The sequence below is a fragment of the Engystomops pustulosus genome, chromosome 1 (assembly GCF_040894005.1).
Source record: "Engystomops pustulosus chromosome 1, aEngPut4.maternal, whole genome shotgun sequence".
Taxonomy (NCBI): domain Eukaryota; kingdom Metazoa; phylum Chordata; class Amphibia; order Anura; family Leptodactylidae; genus Engystomops; species Engystomops pustulosus.
Genome location: NC_092411.1, coordinates 153,059,185 through 153,083,848, shown reverse-complemented (window position 1 = coordinate 153,083,848; position 24,664 = coordinate 153,059,185). Strand labels below are relative to the sequence as shown.

Sequence of the window (24,664 nt, the reverse complement as noted above, 5' to 3'; positions counted from 1 at the left end):
AACGGACGCCTAGCGGTACGTGTGACCGCGGCCTCACTTGTTAAATTAACAAAACTGCACCTAAAATCAAAGTTTTTGAAAGACACATCAGTTTTTGATCGGTTTTAATTGAGATAATTCAGAAGACCGGACAAAAAAGCATGCGTTTTTCAACGCAATCCAAAAATGGGTTCAAAACGCCACATGCGACCGCACCCTCAGGGGTGTTTTTGAACTTGTTTTAAGGCCGTTTTTAAGCAGTCCGTTAAAAAACACATGCGTTTTCTGACCTTTTTTCAGTTTTCCAATTATATTAATTAAGATAATTTGGAAAAGCGGTCAAAACAGATGCATTTTTTAAAAAAAACACATGTGTTTAACGGACTGCTTAAAAACGGCCTAAAAACGGGTTCAAAATGCCACGTGTGCCACCACCCTTAGCGGGCAACAGCTGAGTGCTGTACAGTAATGGTGTGTAGTGATAAAGAATGAAAAAGCCCTTTACAGCTACAAATGACCAGAGCTGAGTAGTTTGGCCATGTGGCTCTATAGTACAGATCACTTGGTACATAGATGACCTCCTTTTAATGTAACTGCTACCCTTACCATTTTTTTAATTCTAAAGCAACATGGAAAGCAGGAACACAGGATGGGAGGGTGCGATAATATCATGAGGGGCAACAATTTGAAGGGGAAGAGAATGTGAGGGGCATTATGAGGGTGGGGGCCACAATGTGAGTTTGGGTACAGAGGGGGAGGGCATTATTATTAGAAAGAACAGAATAAATAAAGGGTCTCATTAAGTGGGATCAACAGAAAAGGGGGTATTATGAGTGGAGGGTATTGGGAAAGGGCACATTATATGTGTGGGTGCCAAAGATTGGCATTAGGGGGTATTATATATGGTAGTGGTTGGCCAAAAGTCAGGAGACATTGTACATAGTAGAGAGTCACAGGATGTGGGGACAGTAAGGTGGCTATAATACTGTGTGGCCAGTGTGAAATGTTTTCCGCATCCCTTGTCCCTCTAGTTGTATCGCAGTTAGGAGAATGCCCTAACTTTTTGCAATGAAATAGCTGCAAATGGTGTTAAAAATTAAATATTAATTTAAAATAGCTGCACTGCCAAGCCTGAATAATACCTTATAAAGTGACCCTGATCAATGCCTTCTATATGTACTTTGATACTGTCAGGTGTAATACATTGCACTCACTACACTATATTTCACACAAACATGGAGAGCGATTAACGAGCGCCCCTGTAATATAATATAAAATAAACAGACTGTGTCCAGTATAGAAGATATTATAAACCGTATAGAAGGGACACAAAATATGGAACGCTTCACGAATTTGCGTGTCATCCTTGCGCAGGGGCCATGCTAATCTTCTCTGTATCGTTCCAATTTTAGTATATGTGCTGCCGAAGCGAGCACGATTTTTAAGGTGTCCTGCCCGATTTATATAGTCCCTTCCTCTACAAAATGCTAAATCAGGGCGAGTCAGTAATGTCACCCATTACACCTCCATGTCGCTTTCTCACTATCTATTATAGCTTTAGTCTACATAGACTGCCTTTCTATCTTATCATTGGTCATAACTGATAACAAATTTAGGAAATGCATTATGAGCAATGCATTATGGATAGGGGGAGGTCTCGTGATATTAGCATCGCTCAGCCCACTCTCCCATACTGCTTAGCAGTTCGCACATTCACTTTCACGGTCACCGCAATGGCTGAGGCTACAGGAAGCGGAAGAGTGAGCGGAAGCTGGCGATAAGCGGAGACTGTGCGATCCTGTAAGCTCCAAGGGGTCCCCTCCCCACAGAGATAGGGGCAAGAGCGGGGCCCCCCGACCACGGCATAGGTAGGAGCGGGCACATGTGGACATAGTGTGGAGCTCTGCGGATAGGCAGCCGAAGCTTGTGACAGTGATGTGCTGCACAGGGGGATTGTGCGCTACTGCGCATGACTGAGCCCCCAGCTTGTGCTATGAGCTTAGTCCATGTAAGCTGCCAACTCCTGCCATGCATATCACCCTTCTGAAATGTTCTTTTTTCCCCTCTCCATATTCTAAGGAGCCAGCAAGATGTCTGAGAATCAGGGGAATGTTCCATTAAATAACACCAATGGAAACCGCGTAAGGACCCCCAATCTGAACCAAAACCCTCTGATCAATGTGCGGGATCGCCTCTTCCATGCGCTCTTTTTCAAGATGGCAGTCACCTACGCCCGTCTATTCCCACCATCATTCCGCAGAATTTTTGAATTCTTTGTCCTCCTTAAGGTATATTCATCCTGACCTTGCATACACAAGATACGTGTGTTATCAGTAGGGCACACTCTGGGGACATGTCCATTGTGGGTCACGTAGTGTCTGTATCTTGTCATACAGTAAAAATATGTTCTTATTTACAACTAGTACTTTGTTTAGGAAACTTGCAGCTGTATAAAATCATGACCACCATGGGTCTGTACTGATGATATGCATATAGAGTGGTATAAGGGAGCCTCATGGAGTCCTGCCCACCATGGGTCACATGTCGGCTGTCCCTCTTCCTCCGAGTATGTACCGAGTATAAAATCGTGACCACCATGGGTCTGTACTGATGTCGTCATCATCATGCATATAGAGTGGTATAAGGCAACCTCATGGACTCCTGCCCGCCATGGGTCATGTGTTGTATGTGGAGCAGATAAAGTATTTGTGCTGCCACTCCAATCGCCTATGGCACTGCCAGAAGTTGCCGAGTCCTGGACTTGGCCATCTCCGCAATTGCGACATTCTATGAATAGAGCAGTGGGGCACGTATGCCACCATTTTCTTTCTTTTAGTGGGAATTTGCACCCTATGCTTGTGAACAGTGGGGGTAGATGAGCAGATAATGTTCTGTCCCTGGAATACTTTTTTTAAACCACCTTTTCTTGAATCTCCCGCACAGCCTCTATTATTAACTCCATCTCTCCCCCAGATCAGTTGTGTTGCCCTGTCTACCAAGGATGTAGCTCTAAGCTACCCGCAATGTGATGACTATCCATTGGTATTGTGGTTATTAATTATATGAGAATGCATTTTTAGGTATCCAGACACAAGGGGCTGTGTCCATCTCTGGGTGTCTGAATGTGTAACTCTTCAGTGCATGTGAGGATAATCTTTTAAATAGCACCATCATATTCCATAGCACTTTATCATTTATAGGGGACATATACAAATAGTTCAAATTGCCATATTGAAAAGTAGGAGTGACGGCCCTACTTGAAAGCTCGTACAGTCTATGTAGATGAGGGGGTGACACGAGGTATAGGAGCTCGTATAATGGTCCAGAAAACCATAATTTAATAAAATTCTGCCTGAACCAGCCCTCAGCTGCCCTATTATATACAAAGTCAAAACTGAATGGGACTGTAAAGAAGCCTGGGGCTTGGTATATATCTGGTGTTAGCTGGATAACAGACTGGAAGACACAGGATGGATTAGTAAAGGGACCGTTGACGTTTCATGCAGTTAGCGAGTATGATAGGCTTGCCTAAAGAGATGGGTTTTAAGAGCACGTCTGAAACTTTGGAGGTTGGGTATTTAGTCTGAGAGTCCGGGGAAGAGCATTCCAGAGAACTGGTGCAGCTCGGTAATAGTCCTGGAGTCCTGCTTGAGAGGTTAGTTAAAGATTAATCTAACATCCCTGGCAGATCTAAGAGCACGGGTTGGTTGATAGGCTGGTGCAGCGTTATGAAGGAGTGAGTGAGATGTGCGTTAGTAGATCTTCGTTCCAAAGAAAACCCCAGGGGTTACATGCACACCTGCATTTCGTTAATAATGCTTTACATTGTATCTATAGCAGCTGGATCTTACCTTTCCACTACAGTAAACTTATCACTAATTAGTGGCCCTTAATGATGGCGACAGAATCATGCTGAATGTTTCCAAGATACCTTAATCTATACATTTATACACTGACCTTTTTCATCTTTTTGGAAGCGTGTCTGTAGGTCTAGTACCATTCGACCAACATGTTTGGTGATTTAGGTGAAATGCCTACAACTTTCTTGTCAAAAGGAGCAGTAGTCTAATCGCATCAGGACCTGAATTCTAAGGACAATTGTCTCTATTGGTACAAACTCTCTAAATGTTACATTTATCTCTAAATACATGGTATACCTTTCAATCTAAATGTTTTAAGTTTCCCTAAATTCCATGCATCCAATGGACCACAGATGGGCTGATATATCATTTTTTTATTTAAAATAAATATAATGGTTGGTTCTAATTTTCAATACAGTGGCATACATTAAAATCCTATGCAGTTAATGCTTACTTCTTTAAATCTTGGATGAAGTGTGATATATCCTTCTGTATTGTGTGAATTCATTATCCTTGGATTTGCTTATGAATTGTTATTGAATGCGGGTTTATCTCTTAGTTTGCTTAGTATGGTTATATTACTAAATGTTCATGCTCAAAGTCTATGAGATAAAAACACATGAAAGCATAAAACTTCATATAGATCAAGTCTTTTCAGCTTTCAACCCATCAATGAGGTCACAGGTGTAGTCATCTGGGTGAATACTGACCTTGATATATCATTTTCTTTATCTAATGTTTGTTACAGTTTGGAGAAATTCCATTGACTATTTCTTAATAACATGTGCACTAGTTACTGTGGATTTTTCCAAATGTAGAGGAGTTCTTCCTCTATAGAGTTTTGCTATTTAAAGGAAATCTACCATCCGAATCAAGCATGGATAAACCAGGCACCATCACGGTGGTAATTTTATATTTGTTTGGCGTCCTTTGTTCTAATATCAACTATTAAAGACATGTTAACAAACCAGAAGTGCTCTGGTTTGTGGCTTCACAGGCTGCTACACTGTGCAAGAAGCCCTTCTCTCACAGTGTGCTGAAAGTTTATCAGCTGTGATATTGAGGCATAGGGGGAGGGATATGCTGAGGGAGCAAAGGGAGTGTGAGACGCTGTAACAGTCTGTAAAGCTACAGCATGGAGGGGCACGTGTCAGCTGTTTGAAGTGGCTAATAAATGAAACAGAAATCAGACAGTTTTATTCCCAGCATAGTGGTCAGACTAAGTTACTGAGATTCCGCAAGCCTGCAGATGCAGCGGCATCCTGTTTTCTCAATTCTGGGATGATTCTGGCTGCCCAAAATAAACGTTAATCTAACTTTATGGTAATTGATAGCAAAAATTACTGGGTGGCATGTAGTAGCCTCAGGGACCTCAGGGGCTACAATCTACTCCACGCCCCCAGTAGGCACTTCATAGCCACCTACCCGCTCGTCCTTGCGTTCTTGTTGCGCATATCGAGCATCAAGCAAGTTTTATGGAAGCCAGTAGCTTCTGTTCCACTGCAGAAGATGCATCTGTTGGCCATTAGCTCTGCGCTAGAACAAGCAGGTAGGTGGCTCTGAAGTGGCTACTGGGGGCAAGGGGTAGCCTGTGTCCTCGGAGCTCCCTGTGGCTACTACAAGCCCCCAGTGCAAACTGCAATTAATTAGCATAAAGTTGAATTAAAATTTATTTCTGGTTGTGCTGCAAGCATGGGGAATCTGCATTTGGAACCATCTCAGAAAGTAGTTTTTCAATGGTACTTTAAATGTGTGGGTGCATGGATCTGTGGATTTACGCTGTCTGGACTAAGGGCCAGTTCACATCTCTCTGTTTTGTAACAATTATTGTGAGCCAAAACCAGGTGAGGTTAAACACACAGAACAGGTACAAGTCTTTCAATTATACAGTAAAGTTGCCTTTGTGTTTGACCGTGCCTGGTTTGGCTCATTAAAACTGATACAAATAACTGAAGACCTAATAGAGCTGTGAACTGGGCCTGAGCTGTATGTGTGAGTAGATGAATTGGGCCTTTGTAGTAATTGCTCATTTTGTCTTTCCTCTGAATTGTGATTGATAGATATAAATATGGTAACAAAATGTGATAAAGGCAAAATGAGGACGTGCAACAATAACTGTAGTAGACTTTGACCCTGGATCACACTATTCACTGTGTGCCAGGTCCTGCTTCCCAAGAGGGCAAAACGGTCATTTTCCAAGTGTGCATTACAATTCCAGCAGGACACTTGGCTTATATTCTATATTTATGGTTGCTGAGGTGTGATCAGACGATCCCAACCCTTATCTGTCTCTGCACAGAGAGGAAGAGCTGTTTAGTCACGTTTCTTGCCTTAGTCTTTGTTTTTATTTTTTATATTGCTTGCATTAGACTTGAGATTTATCTGCAGACTATTGCCAGGTCTGGAGTATTTTGTAGGATCGTGCATGCATGTCCTCCACAGTGGCTTGTCAGCACTTCTCACCACACATAGCTGCATATTGTACAATAAATATCTTACGTTGGTTGAAAATGTTTATCTACAAACCCCTCCCCTGACTGCAGCAAAATTGTGGCATAAAATGCATCAAATAATCCACCAGTTTTAGAATGGTTGAAGAATTCCGCTGTGGGTGCAGTTAGACAGGTAGAATTGCAACCTGCTCAGCCGTTCTTCTCCCTGATGGCAGCATTTGGGTTTGGAGTCATTTGGGCACCCCAAATGACGGATCCTCCACTCTAGTTTCTACTTTGTATACTGTAGTCTGTTTACTTTGTATAAATCATGTGATGTTGAGCTGTAATATTCAGATATTAACTCATCTAAACTTTTTTTTTTTCCCTTGTTTCTCCCTTAGGCCCTTTTAGTGCTATTTATTCTTGCTTATATCCATATTGCATTTTCTCGGTCTCCTATTAATTGCTTGGAGCATGTGCGAGATAAATGGCCCAGAGATGGCATTTTACGAGTGGAGATCCAGTTGAACTCGAGCCGAGCACCTATTTTTCTTCAGTTCTATGACAGTGACACTTTTCCTGGCCTAGTGAAAGAGCCCCTGGGGGAAGAAGATGGAGAAGAAGATGAGGAGGAGATGAACGTGGATATGTACCACAATAGCTCCATCAAGGTATGACATTATTCCAGCCTGGATTTCATGTATAGTTGGTAAACTGTATAATTCACATGAAGTTTTGGGTGGGCAAATTTTCCCTTTAACGGTCCTTTGGTAATTTACTGTACTTAGCCCTAGGCTACAATGATCAGTTATAACAGTTATCTGAGGTGTCTGCAATTAAGCTTTATTGTTAATCCTGGTTCTTATGACATTCCAACATTTTTTAAATTAATTTGTCACGGAGACCAAATAAATTTTGGCTGGGATTGCAATGATAAAATATACAGTTTCGACTTAAGAACAAAACAACAGAACCTATTTTGTACATGACCCGGGGACCGCCAGTATTTATATAATGTGTTGAATTTGTAGCGATTCAGAATGTCTTTAACGTTTTGAATAGTACATGTAAGTTTGTAATAGTCTTCTAGTAAATGCCTGCCTAAAAATGGCCTGCTCATCCATGTTCTGTCTATGGTTGGCTCAGATAACCGGCCCTAATACATTCACACATAAATGGAGCGACTTACTCTTTCTAGTTTTAGGGATGACTCCAACACCAGCAGTGCCATGTCAGTCTCTTCTCCTCAGCTTGTGGATGTAATCCCACTTTGAGGATTAAAAATATTGATCGGTCAATTTTTTTATTTGTGTATGGGAGCCCCCAACCAACACACTCTAATCCTTTTTAATAGATGTTTAACTACTTTCACTCTTTCTTCATGGCATGTTGTTGTTTTTCTTCCTGTATAGTTTGAGCTTGACATTGAGCCCAAGGTGTTCTTGAAGCCGTCGCTAGAAAGCGTGACACAGGTCTCTGATAACCAGAGTCAGGGACTATCTTTTAGTGATGCTGCTAGTAAAGGTAAGAGATGTTCTCCTGTTGCTTAGACTGTTCTAGATAAAAATCCACAGTGTGACAATACTACAGAGGTGCCATATTTTTTTCATGCATGTTTTTCAACTGTTCTGATCATTCAGCATACAATGATCTGCCCTTTAACATCTCGCTGCTTTGCTAATCGCATCGGAGCTGAACCATCATTCAGGAGTGTGGGGTGTCAACAGTAATCTACTGCTGACATCCTGATGTAACACCCAAGGTGTTACACCAGGAGCTCTGATCAGACGTTAACCCTTTAATTGCATTGAAATGGCTGCAGTGAGATTCCTTACCGGACCTTACAATCAAAGAGTTCAGTTTGCCTGTGCAGGGTGCGCCTGACTTAATTATTATTATAATTTTTTTTTTAAGTCCTGTTACATTTTACAAAAAGTGAAAATTGCCATACAAACTCCACATATGCAGTATCTCCACGTCCATAATGACGGGTGCAATAAAACAAAATCATTATTAAACCTGAATGGCGTAACGATGAATGGCGTAAAAACATTTTTTGAAAACCCCACCGAAAATCAAGTTTTTTTTTTTTTTTTTTTTTACCTATCTTGACCCACATGATGCAATAAAAACCAGCTCTGAACCAGCTACATAGACCAAAAAGTAAGTGTTATGCCACTTGGAAATTGGTGATGCAACAATTATAGATTTCCCCCCCCCCCCACACACATTAGTGTTTTTATTACTACAGAATTAGTAAATGTATTATAAAAGGTCAAATCTATTACAAAAATGAATTTTTTTTTTTTTGGCTACAATCTGCCCCCCCCCCCCCCCTTTCTCAAAAAAAAGTTAATACTTTGTTTAGCAATAGGGCATAGCCACCTCAAAATAGTACCACTGAAAAATGCATCTAATTCTGCAAATAACAACAATAATAGAAAAAATGTTGCTCCTGGTGAATCTGTAAAGCTGAAAGGGAACCTGTCACCAGAAGGTTATATTTCAGTGGGGACATGTTCCCATAGACCCTCTAGCGGGGAAAGCAGACATGGTCTTCTCTTTTATGGTCTGTAGTTGTGAAGTTTACCTGGCACCCTGGGGCAGCTTTTCAATGAAGCTACCATTTTTAGGACTGGTATGACCTTTTGATCACTTTTTATAGAATTTTTTTATATTTTTTCAAAATGGCAAAAAAAGCTATTTTTTTTTGTTATGGGATTAAACACAGTGAAAAAAACGTTATTATAATTTGATTGGGCATTTTCGGACACGGCGATACCTAATGTGTTTATGATTTTTACTGTTTATATTTGTATCAGTTCTAGGGAAAGGGGGGTGATTTGAATTTTTAATTTTTACTAGGGTATTTTAACCATAGGTTGTCTGATCAATCCTATCATATACTGCCATTCTACAGTATATTTTCCTCTTCATTCATTACAATGTGCTAATCGCCGCTCCTCGATGACGTCACCTGGAGCGATAATGCAAATGTGCGGCTATTTTTTAATTTTATTTTTAAAGTCGTCGTTGATCGATGGGTTAACTCACACGATTGACGGGATTGCGGGCGTTACCAGTAAGCCTTATATACAACATGCAGCAAAGACTTAGCGGCTATGAACCACATAGCCCGTGAGCCCTCTCCATGGACCCGTACCCCGCATGTGACGTACTATAAAATCTGTTCTCATAAAGCCCCCTAATTTTTTTTTTTTCAAAAGGACACCTAAATAAACAGTTATCTCCTATGTCGCCATGGTTTCTGTGCTGGAGTTGCTTTATATTTTCAAAGAGCATTCTCAAGATGGGTTATGCTGTGTTCCATTCACTTCTGCATTTGAAAAGTCACATAATAATCCTACATTGTCATCCTTTTCTTCTTTTTTTTTTTTTTTTTGACAGTATGTTTGTTATAAAACTATTAAAGGGGTTGTGCGAGACTGTAAAATAAAAACTTTAGAGCATTGGCTGCTTAAAAAAACCTTAGCTCCACACTCCCTCCCTGCGTCCTGCGCTGTAAGCAAACATGGGGAACGGACCAGAGAGACGGAAGCGCGGGGCGCCGGGAAGGACCGTGGTGGTAAGTTTTCGTTTTCGTTTTTTTTTTTTTTTTTTTTTTTTTAAACACTCCACATGCATTCTGTATGGTTGCCAGAATTCACTTAAGAGAAGTGGCATCTGCCGGCTACCCACTAGATGTATAACCCATATTTTTATTAAATTTTTTTTATTTTCTGTTGTAGAACCATAAAATCTTTTTATACAGCTTATTTATTTATTTTTTTCTAGTTTGGCCACAGGAAGAATACATAGTTGAATACTCGCTTGAATATGGATTTCTCAGGCTATCGCAAAGCACACGACAGAGACTGAACATTCCTGTCATGGTAGTGACACTTGGTGAGTGTGCCCTATCTGACTTGAGAAGAAATACCCTTAACAAAAAAGTTGTATCTCTCTTTAGAACACTGTTAGGTAGAATTGCTTTGCAGTGTTTAATATGGATCCTATATTCCATAAAACATTATGTGTAAAAGGGGTCCTTTCACCCAATAACACTGCGGTGGAGTACAATGTAAACGTTGGAGCACTCTCAAAGCTGTCTGGTGTATTCATGAGGGGGCGGGATTGTGGGTGGGTTTAGGGGCGGTGCCTGCCGCATGACGCGTGGCAGTCACTGCCGACTATTTTTTAGGTTTTTATTTTTTTTGTATGCATCTGATATTGGACGCTACTAGTTAAAGGAAACCTACCACTTCCAATAAGGCTTCTAAGCAGCAAATGCCGTGCACCAGCTCAAGGTGAGCTGGTGCCGGCGCGTATCTTCGTTATGTTCTTAAACAGTTTTAAAGCGTTTAAACGCTTTAGTAATCTTTATGTACAAAGTAGCTTTTACGCACTGTGGTACGTGCTCGACGCACCATGCGCGCAACCGTGCTCCTGAATAGGAAGTGGTCGCACGCGTGGTACACGACAAGCGCGTACCACCGTGCGGTGAAGCTACTTCGTATGTAAAGATTACTAAAGCGTTTAAGCGAAGATAAGCGCTGGCACCAGCTCACCCTGGTGCACGGCCTTTGCTGCTTAGAAGCCCTATTGGAAGTGGTAGGTTTCCTTTAATCCTAATGGATTGCTTCTTTTAATAAGGAAGGCAACAGTTGTCTTAAAGGGAACCTGTCACCACATTTTTCACAAATATAGCTAATGGCAGGTTTCTATAGAACCCTATTAACCATGCATTGCTATGGAGAGGGGAGGGGTGAGCGTTGCTCTTTTCCACCGCGCTATTGTATGCTCTCCTAGGCTACGGCTGGGTAAAAGTAGCTGGGTTCCTTGACCTTGGAGACCAGAACCCAGGGATTTCTTTGCCTACCTGGCTCTTTATGGCATTGTTATCTATAAAATACCACAGCTGTATTACATTTTGTATTATGTGGTTGCCTGTCAGTTTTTCTTAGATGCTGCCCTAACTCTAGGCTAGGCTATCTACTGCCAGGTTTGTTGAATGGTCAGCACTGAGATCCATTGGTCAAATGCAGATGAAAATCTGAAGGTTATCCATATGTTGCATATGGCTTGTCTGGTGGATTTGATGTTGCTTTGGCTTTAAAATTTTCAAAAGGTCTCCTCCATCATTGAAAATGGAGAAAACGCCGCAATAATGGCGCCCAAAAATATTAATCCTTTTTTTTTTTTTTTTAAGGGAAACTGATCCCCTCCCCCTTAGTTAAGTGATGGTCACTATCCATGCAAACCAGTGTCCTATTTGCACTTATAAAAGGCATGTTTGGCTCACAACCTAGTTGCTTCCCAAAGATCTGATTTTGAGCTATAGGACTGCTGACTTCCAACAGGTTTATTTGCATTCCTTAACTAATAGTAATGTTTTCATTGATATTTTAGACCCAACCCGCGACCTGTGCTTTGGAGACCGATTCAGTCGTTTTCTGCTAGATGAATTTCTTGGATATGATGATATTCTAATGTCAAGTGTGAAAGCTTTAGCAGAAAATGAGGAGAACAAAGGTTTGTAGGATATCTTACAACAATTACAGCTTTCAATTATTTTTCAAATAAATTCACTCAAAGTCTTCTATCTGACTGGCTTTTAGGGTTTCTGAGAAATGTGGTTTCAGGGGAACATTACAGATTTGTCAGCATGTGGATGGCTCGGACATCATATCTCGCTGCCTTTGTCATCATGGTTATCTTTGTGAGTTAAAACTTGCCTTCGATTTAACTGTTAAGTACAATTGTGACTTGAACCTATATCAATAGTGGGAGTCCACTGACCCCCTTCCCACAGCCCGGTTAGAGAGTTTGCTGCACATGTATGGTCATTATCCATTCATATCTATGGTAGTACTGTGTCTATATACTCAGCTATTTTCTGTGCTTCCGTAGTCCTGAATGAAGAGTGGCTGCATGCTGCGCAATCTCTACATTCAGCTGGGCCTGTGGGAACGGGTCAGTGGACCCCCCCCCCCCACATTCGAGAATGGCTGAGTTCTACTATGATGTTCTTATGTCCCATTCTGTGGATATGTTAAAGGAAAAATGGTTATAATTCTTCAAGGCTCCATGACATGTCTATAAAATATAACATACATAAATAAAATACAAGACTTATCTGGTATCCCCCAAATCTTGCTTGCTATTTATCTGGAAGGGTAAATTTTTATTTTTTTTAAAGAAATCCCCTTTTCTCTAGTATAAATCAGTCACATTTTCCCCAGAATAGTATTAAAGGGAACCTACTACCACGGATCTACCTATAAAGGTAGATCGGGTGGTAGGTGGATCTGTAGGATGTGAGGATAGCCCTTTTAAGGGCTAATCCTCATGTAACCTCAATTTTTTTAATAACTTATTTGCCTAATACGTAAATTTTCTAAAGGGGCTACTGGGGCGTGGAGTAGCCGGAGCTGAGGCTACACGGTGCTGCTACTCCGTGCCCAGGAGCCTCTTTGTTCCTCCTATTAGAAATCTTCCTCTACAAAACCTGCCATCTGCGCATGAAACCGTGACCGCGGGCCTGCTGTTCTGCGCATGTGCAGACGTCAGGTTTCGCAGACGAGGGCGCGCAGCCAAGAAAAACAAAGTCATTATCTCTGAAAAGACCAACTGTAAAAAAATTTTGAACACAGAAACGTTGGCCAAAAGAAAAGTATATACAGTAAATGCACTTACCGTAATACTTGGTCAGGGTTTCTTTTGCATGAATGACCGCATCAATATGGCATGGAGGCGATCAGCTTATGCCACTGTAAACCACTTATGGAAGCACATCTTCCATTTTCAAAAAGCTTGTTTGACAGACGGCTGCACTTACATTGGTCTTGATAAAACACAGGGCACATACACCAGCAAATGACCATGGCTCCCCAAACCATCACTGATTTAGACCTCAAGCGGCCAAATACCAACATTTGTGTGTGTGTTTGTTTTTTTTCTGTTTTCTCCACCCTTCCCACTTTACTTTTCAAAATAATGAATACTGTATAGTCAGTAAGTAAAAAGCATCCTAAATGAAATTAAAAAAATCAACCATTTCTAAGTGCTCTCTCATATTGATTTTATTGTCCATTCTATAGACTCTGTCAGTGTCTATGCTCCTGAGGTATTCCCACCATCAAATATTTGTTTTTATTGGTAAGTGAACAGTAATATTGAATGACTCCATGTCACTAATATATCTTGGGAGATTTTTTAATACACATTTGTTTCTCCCTTTCTACAGTGGATTTGCTGCAGATGTTGGAGATGAATATGAGTATTGCTTTTCCAGCTGCCCCACTACTCACTGTGATCCTGGCACTTGTAGGTAGGCTATCTGACTGATAGACTTGATTAAAGGACATCTTTAGAAAAGAGAGGGAAAGCGGATGTGCAAACAAGATAAATTTTATTATTTCATCAATATACAAAGATAAAAACATTTAAAAACCCAAGAAATGGGAAAAAGAACACAATGGTCTCTCCTCAGAAATATTTCATATATGTACAACCAACAATGGATAACAAAGCTGCTAAATATAAAGGTGTAAAAATATGCACAAAATCACATGTAATAATAAGGTGCAAAGTGCCTAGGCTGAATACATACAACGGTTCTTGGACTGTGTGCTGTGTGGTGTACAAGACAAGTAGAGACAGTGTCTCAATGCAAGGTGTTTACATATTATGAGATCAAAAAACGAAACAAAACATGGATAAAGTGCTGCGTGCAGAAAATAGCAGCTATTGGTGTAGATACACAATTCAAGTAGATACAATAAAGCAGTACATCACATTATATTACCTAATGTAGAGCATGAAGAGGAGAGACCACAAACGCCCCACGCGTATCGCCCGTCTGGCGGGCTTCCTCAGGGGATAAGGAAAGGGAAATCAACCCAGCTATTTAAATCATCCAGTCCCGCCCCCCAGCGGTGTATGGATGTCCTACCATACCGCCCCTTTTAGTGTTAGAACACATCAAAGTATGATTCATAGTTCATGGTGAGTCTAAAAAGGTACTGTATCAGAGGGTTTCCCCTGCCGATTTGTAAGTTTGTTAAGTTAATCTGATGTGTGAGCCAGGTTCCAAGCCTTAGCAGTGCGGCATAAACTACTTCCGGGTCAAGGAGGTCAGAGATCCTGAGTCAAGTATGCATGTGTTGCCAAGCAACGGGGACAGACCCCGTGCTAAGTTTGAAGATCCGATCCGTACAACAGAAAAAAAGGAAGATATGACTCCGATGGAGTTGTAACGATCGAACAGAGTGTGTATATAAATGAACTATAGACACATAGACGCATGATCGTAGCAAAGTCTAACACTTGCGCTGTCTAGAAGATACCAAGGCAGCGTAATGCATATAATGCCAAACTGTATGTATAATCTAGAGTACAAAGATGACGGCGAGAGATCCAGATATGTGTCAATTGCGGCGGCGCACAGAGCTCTGGCAATCAACCGGGCGACACAATGTCTGCAATATCAAATTATGAATACATGCAATCTATGGTATAGAGGTAGCAGAAAAAAAAAAAAAAAAAAAAAAAAAAAGTAAACAAAAATGTAAACAAAAAAATTTAGCATGTGTCAATTTATAAATGCGAAAGTTAATTGAAGCGGCGCATAATACAAACAGAAAATAAGGGAATGTAAAAATGAAACGGCGCACAGTGCATATACATATGGTACGGCGCAAAATTCAAATACATGTAATGCGGCGCAAATACAAATATGAATGATGCAAAGAAGGCCTTTACTTTTTTTTTTTTTTTTTTTTTTTTCTGCTACCTCTATACCATAGATTGCATGTATTCATAATTTGATATTGCAGACATTGTGTCGCCCGGTTGATTGCCAGAGCTCTGTGCGCCGCCGCAATTGACACATATCTGGATCTCTCGCCGTCATCTTTGTACTCTAGATTATACATACAGTTTGGCATTATATGCATTACGCTGCCTTGGTATCTTCTAGACAGCGCAAGTGTTAGACTTTGCTACGATCATGCGTCTATGTGTCTATAGTTCATTTATATACACACTCTGTTCGATCGTTACAACTCCATCGGAGTCATATCTTCCTTTTTTTCTGTTGTACGGATCGGATCTTCAAACTTAGCACGGGGTCTGTCCCCGTTGCTTGGCAACACATGCATACTTGACTCAGGATCTCTGACCTCCTTGACCCGGAAGTAGTTTATGCCGCACTGCTAAGGCTTGGAACCTGGCTCACACATCAGATTAACTTAACAAACTTACAAATCGGCAGGGGAAACCCTCTGATACAGTACCTTTTTAGACTCACCATGAACTATGAATCATACTTTGATGTGTTCTAACACTAAAAGGGGCGGTATGGTAGGACATCCATACACCGCTGGGGGGCGGGACTGGATGATTTAAATAGCTGGGTTGATTTCCCTTTCCTTATCCCCTGAGGAAGCCCGCCAGACGGGCGATACGCGTGGGGCGTTTGTGGTCTCTCCTCTTCATGCTCTACATTAGGTAATATAATGTGATGTACTGCTTTATTGTATCTACTTGAATTGTGTATCTACACCACTAGCTGCTATTTTCTGCACGCAGCACTTTATCCATGTTTTGTTTCGTTTTTTGATCTCATAATATGTAAACACCTTGCATTGAGACACTGTCTCTACTTGTCTTGTACACCACACAGCACACAGTCCAAGAACCGTTGTATGTATTCAGCCTAGGCACTTTGCACCTTATTATTACATGTGATTTTGTGCATATTTTTACACCTTTATATTTAGCAGCTTTGTTATCCATTGTTGGTTGTACATATATGAAATATTTCTGAGGAGAGACCATTGTGTTCTTTTTCCCATTTCTTGGGTTTTTAAATGTTTTTATCTTTGTATATTGATGAAATAATAAAATTTATCTTGTTTGCACATCCGCTTTCCCTCTCTTTTCTAAAGTATCATTATTTGGATGTGTTATTTGTCTATTGCATTATTTTCCCCTCTCAAATCTTGTTTGATTAAAGGACATCTACCACCAGGATGAAGGATTGTATAACAAGCATACTTGCATGCTGGTGTGTGCCCCCTCTGACACGATCCACTCTTCTTTAAAGGGATCCTGTCACCACATTTTTCACAAATACAGGTATTGACAGGTTCCCCTTAGAGCCCTAGTCACTAACTGACACCCAGCTAAATATTGTTCCCATGAGATTCCCATATTTTCACCTTTATTGTTTTACTTGGTATCTAAGCATGGCTACAGCGAGTCGAAGTGGGCGTGGCCGCCTCGGGCTAAATCCAGCAGCTCCTCTCCATCCTGAATCTGTATGCAGCTATAATGTCATGTGACCAGGGTCACATCATCGCAGGTCCTATAGCTTTTGTAGCATTAGAAAACTGTACACCAAGTATATATCTCATGAAATCAAAGCGTATTGTATCACATGAAATCACAGCAGCCTGCATGGAGAGGAGTAGAAGTGCATGGAGAGGAGTAGAAGTCCATGGAGGCTGCTTTGATTGTTTTATGTGGTCAGATATGTACATGGGGTACTTGTATTTGTGGAAAAAAAATGTGGAGACAGGTTCCCTTTAAGCTTCTTATGCCCTTCTTTTAAGAAAAAAGGCTTTTAAATGATGTGAATGAACCTGAGGGGCTACAGGCAGTATTAATATCTATGGATATAATATAAACCAAGGTTTAATCACCGGAGGCGACAGGGCTTTTTTACTATGAGAACTGTCAATCTGTGGAATAGCCTGCCTCAGGCGCTGGTCACAGCAGGGACAGCGGAGAGCTTCAAGAAGGGTCTAGATGCCTTTTTACACCTAAATAACATTGATGGTTATGTTATATAGAATTGTTTCCCCGAAATCCCTTCCTCATCCAATCCCTACCCTTCCTCGGTTGAACTTGATGGACAAGTGTCTTTTTTCAACCGTATAAACTATGAAACTATGGAGCCCAGAGCCCCACTGGTGCATTTGCATAATTTTAGAAGCCCCCCCCTTTTTTTTTTTTTTTTTTGTAAAAGATCAAATCCTGCCAGTGGGGACACACGCCAGTATGTCAGTGTGCTTGGTTTACAATCCTTGATCCTGGTGGTAGATGTAATTTAAAGTGTATTATTTTTTATTTACATTTGTGTCTGCTTTCACAGGAATGGAAGCCATTATGTCTGAATTTTTCAATGATACAACTACTGCCTTCTACATAATCCTCATTGTGTGGCTGGCTGATCAGTATGATGCCATCTGTTGCCATACCAGCACCAGCAAGAGGCACTGGTTAAGGTAAATTGCATTAGAGCTTATTAGCTATTTAAGCTTTAGAACACACTATCACTCATGGCATACACTGCAGTCTATTGTGAATTTGCTTGTTTATTGTAGGGACTTTTGATAAACCCTCTAAGAGGCTCCCAGCTTTCATGGCGATTAAAGATGACTTGCCAAATTACAAGTAATTGTGATGAGATACCATAGTTTTGCATATTAAATGAGATTAATTGTCATTTCCTTGTTCCATACAGATTCTTCTACCTGTATCACTTTGCATTCTATGCCTACCACTATCGTTTCAATGGTCAGTACAGCAGCCTGGCTCTGGTCACATCCTGGCTCTTCATCCAGGTAATAGATTTGTTTCAACCATGCTCATTCACACATTTCATAGCAGAATGATTTGTTAACATCCTTGTCTAAGGCTCTCTGACTGCAGTTCTCTCAGGTCTGGTCCTGAAAGTGGATTAATGCTGATTAAACAGACATTATGATGGATCTTGCCAAGGCATTGTGATTGTTTTGGCACTGCTGGGATCTGTTTTGTCAGATCCGACAATGAGTGTTTTATAGATGTAATGTATGGAAACGTGAAGGACACCTTGTGGACCGGTGGTTTAGTGCCCTAAATAGCCTTTTAAGCTGCTACTCCTGTGTCTGCTGTTTTAAAAAAAAAATTAAAAACGAAACAAAAAAACCCCCTGTTATGCTTGCTTCGTTCCGGAACATCTAAAAGTGAAACTGGCATACCACACGCTGGCTTCACTGTGCATGTGCTATGGGTATAGTGCTTACGAGGGTGTACTGCTCCGACTTCATTGAATCTCTGTGCAGGCTTGGCCAGAATCTGAGATGGGTCTGCTGAACCCCATGTATAACATACATATACAAGCGGTCCCCTACTTAAGGACACCCGACTTACAGACAACCCCTAGTTACAAATGGACCTCTGGATGTTAGTAATTTACTGAACTATTATAGCAGTTTACGGTATTGTAGCTTAGGGGTAAAGTAATCTAAGGTGTCTGCAATTAAGCTTTTTGGTTAATCCTGGTTCTTATGACAACCCAACATTTTTAAAATCTAGTTGGCACAGAGACCAAATTAATTGACTAGGTTTACATTGCTAAAATATACAGTTCTGACTTGTATACAAATTCAACTTAGGAACAAACCTGCAGAACCTATCTTGTACATAACCTGGGTACTGCCTGTATACACAAATAATATACACATAAAATATATATATATATAATATTTTTTTTTTTTTTTTTTTTTTTTTGCAGGCACAAAGGTAATTTGGGACATTAAACCACTGGTCCATAAGGATGTTTTAATGCCCCAAATCTCCCTCTTTAGGTTTTGTTACCAAAGATATTTGTGTTGGTACATTGAGGTCTAGGTATGCAACTTGCTTGGCATCAAAAGAGGCAGCATAGAAGGCTAGGGGATAGGCTGACCTTATTGTATAAAATACATTGTAAATTTACATAATAGTATAGAATAATAGAATTCAGTTGTGAGTTTCCAATATTTTGGTGGTTTCTCCCCCATACACCCTTCCAGTCATGACCAACTGCAGGTATACATGCAGAAGTAAGCATTATTATTAATACATTTTTTACATTTTTGTAAGTCAGTAATGGGGGAATATTTCCTTACCATCATGATAGACGCTAAGGTGTGTTTTACTGCTTCATATTCTGTATTTGTCTGCAATTGTTATGTCTTTTGATTAGTAAAGTAGGAAAAGCACCGCTAGAACCAACCCATTTTTGAAATTCAACCTCCCATGTAATAACTTTTATTGTGTCTATTGTCTGGGCCTCCCTATAGCATTCACATGAAATATGAAGTATGCCTGAATAACTTCCACATTTGATTGCTCTAATATAAGTTCTACAGCCACAAATATTCATGAATATGTCTGACCTGATGTTTTGCTTTCTGGCCCTTTAGCACTCGATGATCTATTTTTTCCATCACTATGAACTACCTGCCATCCTTCAGCAGATCCGAATCCAGGAGATGCTCCTTCAAAACCAGCAGGCTGGCCAGAATCAAACCAGCCTTCAGGATAACCTGAACAACAACACTACATCAGAGCCATCTATTGCAACGCCACCTCCCACCCCTGGGTTTTCTCTCCAATCTCCAGCGTCTAGCTTAGTGGCGGCAGCGGTTACGTCAACTGATACAGAGGGGGGTGTTGCCACAACACAACCCGTCCAAGATGTTATAGAGCTTCTAGCTACTCTGTCTGAAGAACCAACTCCGGAAGCAGGTGGAAACCAACTTGTTGAAGGTGGCACTACAGAAGTGACGCAAACTGGTGACCCTCCTCCTGTTCTGCCAGCTGCTACACCTGATAATAGTTTTAAAAATCTGACTGAAGTGCAAGTAGCCACCACAGACTGTAACACAATAAGGTTTTCAGTTCCCAACCCTGTTTTAGAGCAAAGCAGTCTCCTGGCATCGGGGCTGTCCTCGGAAGCTAGTGCACCACAACCAAGCAAAGATACAGGGGCTGATGAATTGTGAGCCGAATCTCTGTTTCAAACATTCTGCCCTTAGCTTATTGCATCCAGGAGACATATGGAGCTGTATGGACCATTTATCTCTTTGCAACTGGAGTGACTGTTCTGCAGCACACAACAGATAGATAACTTGTGCGTGTGTGGTGTACATGCACACAGGCTGACTGCAGTCCCTTCACTCTTTACTTCAAATAAATGCCACGTATTGACCTAGGAAATGTGTAAAATGGGTTACAAGACTGCTAGGCTTCTCAAAACATTTTAGAAACTGGGTGTGCTGTGGGCATATATCTTATGTACAGAACTTGTATACAGGAAACTTGATTCCTGTTCTGACAATTTAACAGCCATATTTCAGAGAACATATTATTTAAGCTAGTCTAATAGGTGTTTATTACAGAGGCCCCATGGGCAATATAGATTTTCATGACTTCACTCCACAACTACTGGACCAAGTACGAGTGATGTAATGATTTCATACAAAAAGAGTAGTCGGGGAAGACCACAGATAATATTTGCAGGCTATTGTTTTCTCTGTGTGTCCAGTGCTTATTGCATTCTCAGCGCTATGAAATGTAAGTGCATATAATGGGACAGATGTGTGTTGTGGAGTTGCATCTGAAGGTCCCATTGCTTTTTGCCTTAGTTATGGCAGAAGGAATCTAGAGCATTTTATTTGTGCCTTTCCACCCGTGACTGCAGAAGGAGGCTGTGCACGAATGTGTAAAACCTGTTTCACTATTGTATTGCACTTTTAGGGGAAAAGGCTATATATAGATATAAATAAAATACTTTGTGTGTGTGTGTGTATATTTTCATATACACTAACATATGTAGGTTAGGTAAAATGCATTCCCCAAGCTGTGATCACAGATACATTTTGGATCAGCACTTCTTGCACACACAGAATGATAGAATGGTAAATATGCTAAATTTGATAGTTTTAACATTTTGACGCCTTATTAGATGATTGAACTTTGTTAGAATCTCCTTAACTTCCATTTAAAAGATAAAATGCTAGCTATTGGCAGCTGCCATTATGGAGAACCTAAAAGCCATATGAACACTAACACAAATCACAAAGAATTGCTGGGCAGCACCTGGACATTTTAACATGAAGCATGTCCAGACGATGCCCAGTAATGACGAATGGCGAATTTCTAACATTCATAGGGGCTTGAAAAGTGTACACTGACAGCTTTAAGGTTCCCTGTAGTGGTAGCCTGATAATTCACATTGTAAGCATTAACAGCATCTGCTATGAGTGGTGTAAATGCGCCTTCCTTTATGCTGCAAACTTCAGAACAAAGTGTACAGGAAGCTCCTTTACACCCTCTAGTGATGGGCATCCAGCATTTTATCTATGAAATTTATCGGGCGACATTAAGACCTATAAATGACTTTGATGTTAAAAGGTAGGCTTTCCCCTGAAGACAGTGGTGCTGATCCAAAGTACTTGACACCACCTTTTACATTGTGGCCTCCTATATTGGTAGATTGTTAATTCTTTATCAAGGATTTATCACCATTTTATATTTGTGGTCCATTTTTAGGGGTACTCTGTATCTTGGTCTAATTTGATTTTTTTTTTTTTTTTTTTTGCTTTAACCCATCACAGGCATAGTGCAATATATATATATATATATATTTTTTTTTTTTACACACCACATGTGTCTAGCAGAAATTATATTCTTTCATTGGGATAGATGGACACATACTGGATACCACAAGAAAAGTGCCAATAATTGTGGTTTTCTTGATGCATGTTTTTAATATAAAATGGTGGTCTCCTTTTTAAAGGAAAACTACAGTTGGAATACACTTTTTATTGGTATAAATATACATCTTTCTACAGTGTTTCTGCAAGTTAAATAAAGGCATAAGAAACTATGCAGGACTTTGGAAAGTGATCAGTGTGTTAGTAAATTCTCTCTTTGTAGATCTTGCAGCCTGCATTGTTGCAGAGTGAGGCTTCGTATTCGGTCTAGGATTTGTTGCTTTACAACTTGGGGTCTCGTACTGAAGGTGGAAGGAAATGTTTTAGGTTGTCTGTCAGGTATATAGAAATATATTGCAGATCTAATCTAATGAAGTCCTGTCTAGTTTTCACTTTTTTTACATTCATGTGAAGAACATCACTTGCTGGTATTCAGAGATTCAAGTGTGAATGGTCTTTTAGGAAAGTGTCATCACTCTGTAATATTGTAAGTCCTCAATGATAAGAATATTGCCCTGTTTATAGGCTCTAACACATTGGAAACGTAAACACTAATAGTTATATGCATAATGGCAAGTTTGAGGAGCTGCTTACATGAAAGCTGCCTATTACAGTTATGTTTGTGCTTGATGTTTATTAGGAACTGGATCAACACGTATATCAATTGCCTTTAGTATTTTTCACCTCAAATCGGCAAAATTTAAGCTATAACTGATTCTCAAATGCTGATTATAAAACTGGTGGCAATTGATGTATGTAAATGGACCTCCAGCACAAAAAGGGTTAGATGCCAGAACTCTACCTAGTAATATAGTGATGGTGCCTAACTGTGATAGAATGGCCCAACCTCTGACTTGTATTTGGCACCTTCATTTTGAACCTTTTATATCCTTCCAAAGTTTTATTTTTGCAACAGGGGATCTAAAAGTACTTTCCATAAGCTTTGTTTGATATATTGGAGAGTAGGGAAGTTCTCCTAATTATCAAGCTTTATCAGCTCAGACACCTATGATACCTATTCCGGTAACTAGTTAAAAAATGCCCTGTTGTCTGTTTTCTACTGGTTAGCGCGTCATGGGAGTATACAAGAATGCTATTGGGAAGTTCTGCAAGCATGAGATTTTACAGAAACCTGTTATGTTGCAGCATATTTTCTTTCTTTTTTTATGTTTGTTTTCTTGATTGGAAAAAAATTGGGATTTGAAATTTGTTTTGCCATTTAATTTCTGCTTATTCCGGTTGTAGTCCAGTGTGTGGTCCTCCTTGGTCATATGTACAGGAAAGGTTACAAGTAGAACCACACACTGATGTCACACACAACCTACCTATATGTCATATGCATGGCCCCTACTATTCACTGCATTTTACTATTGACAGGTTTTTTTCAACAACAACAAAAAAAGTCTGTCTTCCTCGGCATAGACAGAAAAAAAATCTCTAAAAAACCCCTGTATGCATGGTTGATTTTGTATTCCAACAATAGTTTATCTGAAAGCCGTTGTTGGCTTTGGTATGAATGGTTAAATCCAACGCCGCGTTGCCTATACCCACGTGGAGACAGGTTAGGTATGGTATATGAGAAGTTGTCTACAGAAATGTCTCAAAGCAAATCTGGGCAGCACCCAGTGCATATGCAGCAACCTACCCTATGCACAGCTTAGTGAGGGTTTCATATTTAAGACAAATGGAATTATTAGGAGGAATAGATTGATCTCAACCCACCACCCAATGTTCTATTTAATTGTACCTCATAAAATTCAAAAAATTGTGTTTGTATATATGTTAATAAATATTATATCTTAAGCACGTGTGCTTGTGTTGACTGTACAATTTTCAAGCTTGGGAATTGAGTGGCCACCAGGTGGCCCTGTGATATTCTTGTTTTAATTTCATTTTCCACCTACAACCTCAGTACAATGAGAAATGAGTTGTTAACAATGTATAAAATGCTTCCGGTAGCTTGTTCAAATTAAATTAAAGAAACTCTACCATCAGTTATGATAAACCAAGGACGCTTAACTCGTAGATACAGACAGTTTGACTGCTGTATCTTATATTTGCTATTCATGGCCACCTTCCTTCTAAAATCAAAGTTTAGAATTATGCTTATGAGTCCGAACGCTATGGAGGCTTTGCTGAACCGCTCATGTTCTGCTTAATGTAACAGCTTGTGAATCTGCAGCACTGCCCCCCCCCCCCCTCTGCCTGTGTAATCTAGCAGCAGGAGGAAGTGCAGGGGGAGGAGAGTCCAGCTTTGCTCATTGTATCAACCTGTGAATCTACAGCACTGACGGGCTCTGGAAACATCAACCAAAGCTCCTTCTTACTCAGCATGATTATAAAAATTGAATTTAGAAGCAAATAGGCCATGGTTAACAAATATAAAAAGATTACCAGTCATGGTATACGCTTTGCAGTGCTCAGTGGATTTACTTGTAGGAATCTCACTTGTTTGGACACCAATCCTGCAATACACTCGCCAATGGCCCCCCCACCAGATGACAATGTCTGATGCTGTCAGTCCGACATTTGTATGCATCTTGTGGGCAGCGTGCGGCTGGCATTCCCCGAAGCAATGCACATCCCTCCCTGACAGTTGGGACAGTTGGCTGGCAGTGAACTGGCTGGTTGCGCCGTGCTGCCGCTGTCCCGCGAGTCCCATACAGTTAGCTGTGAGCAGAGGGTCTCTGACTGGAGCAATGCTCAGCAGTGCTGCTGCAGGGCATCCTTCACGTCAGACAATCGCCCTTTCCCAGGTGTGTGTGTAGTGTAAGCAAATGGACATTGCGCGATCCTGTGATGTCACGGAAAGGGGTGGGGCTGCCCAGGAAGGACAGAAAGTAAAGGAGCTGCAATC

At 40.6% G+C, this 24,664-nt stretch overlaps 1 protein-coding gene and 1 non-coding gene across 2 annotated transcripts; one reads left to right on the top strand and one right to left on the bottom strand.

The window, feature by feature from the left end:
• Nucleotides 1-1,308: 1,308 nt before the first annotated feature.
• On the bottom strand, nt 1,309-1,415 carry LOC140087538 (U6 spliceosomal RNA). The gene has a single exon (XR_011850011.1). It is a non-coding gene; the product is annotated as a U6 spliceosomal RNA (small nuclear RNA).
• A 264-nt stretch (nt 1,416-1,679) lies between these two features.
• On the top strand, nt 1,680-23,610 carry TMEM259 (transmembrane protein 259). Its single transcript, XM_072111414.1, has 12 exons — nt 1,680-1,847; nt 2,059-2,267; nt 6,676-6,945; nt 7,687-7,798; nt 10,070-10,180; nt 11,684-11,806; nt 11,893-11,993; nt 13,375-13,432; nt 13,521-13,604; nt 17,433-17,565; nt 17,805-17,904; nt 19,513-23,610. The coding sequence occupies exons 2-12, from the start codon at nt 2,070-2,072 to the stop codon at nt 20,092-20,094; spliced, it is 1,872 nt and encodes a 623-aa protein (XP_071967515.1). The 5' UTR covers nt 1,680-1,847; nt 2,059-2,069; the 3' UTR covers nt 20,095-23,610.
• The last annotated feature ends 1,054 nt before the right edge of the window (nt 23,611-24,664 follow it).

Coding starts and splice junctions, on each gene's coding strand:
- TMEM259 (XM_072111414.1), top strand. CDS start 2,070: ATGTCTGAGAATCAGGGGAATGTTCCATTAAATAACACCAATGGAAAC. Junction 11,807..11,892: donor AGAAAATGAGGAGAACAAAG/GTTTGTAGGATA, acceptor ACTGGCTTTTAG/GGTTTCTGAGAAATGTGGTT. Junction 13,605..17,432: donor TGTGATCCTGGCACTTGTAG/GTAGGCTATCTG, acceptor CTGCTTTCACAG/GAATGGAAGCCATTATGTCT.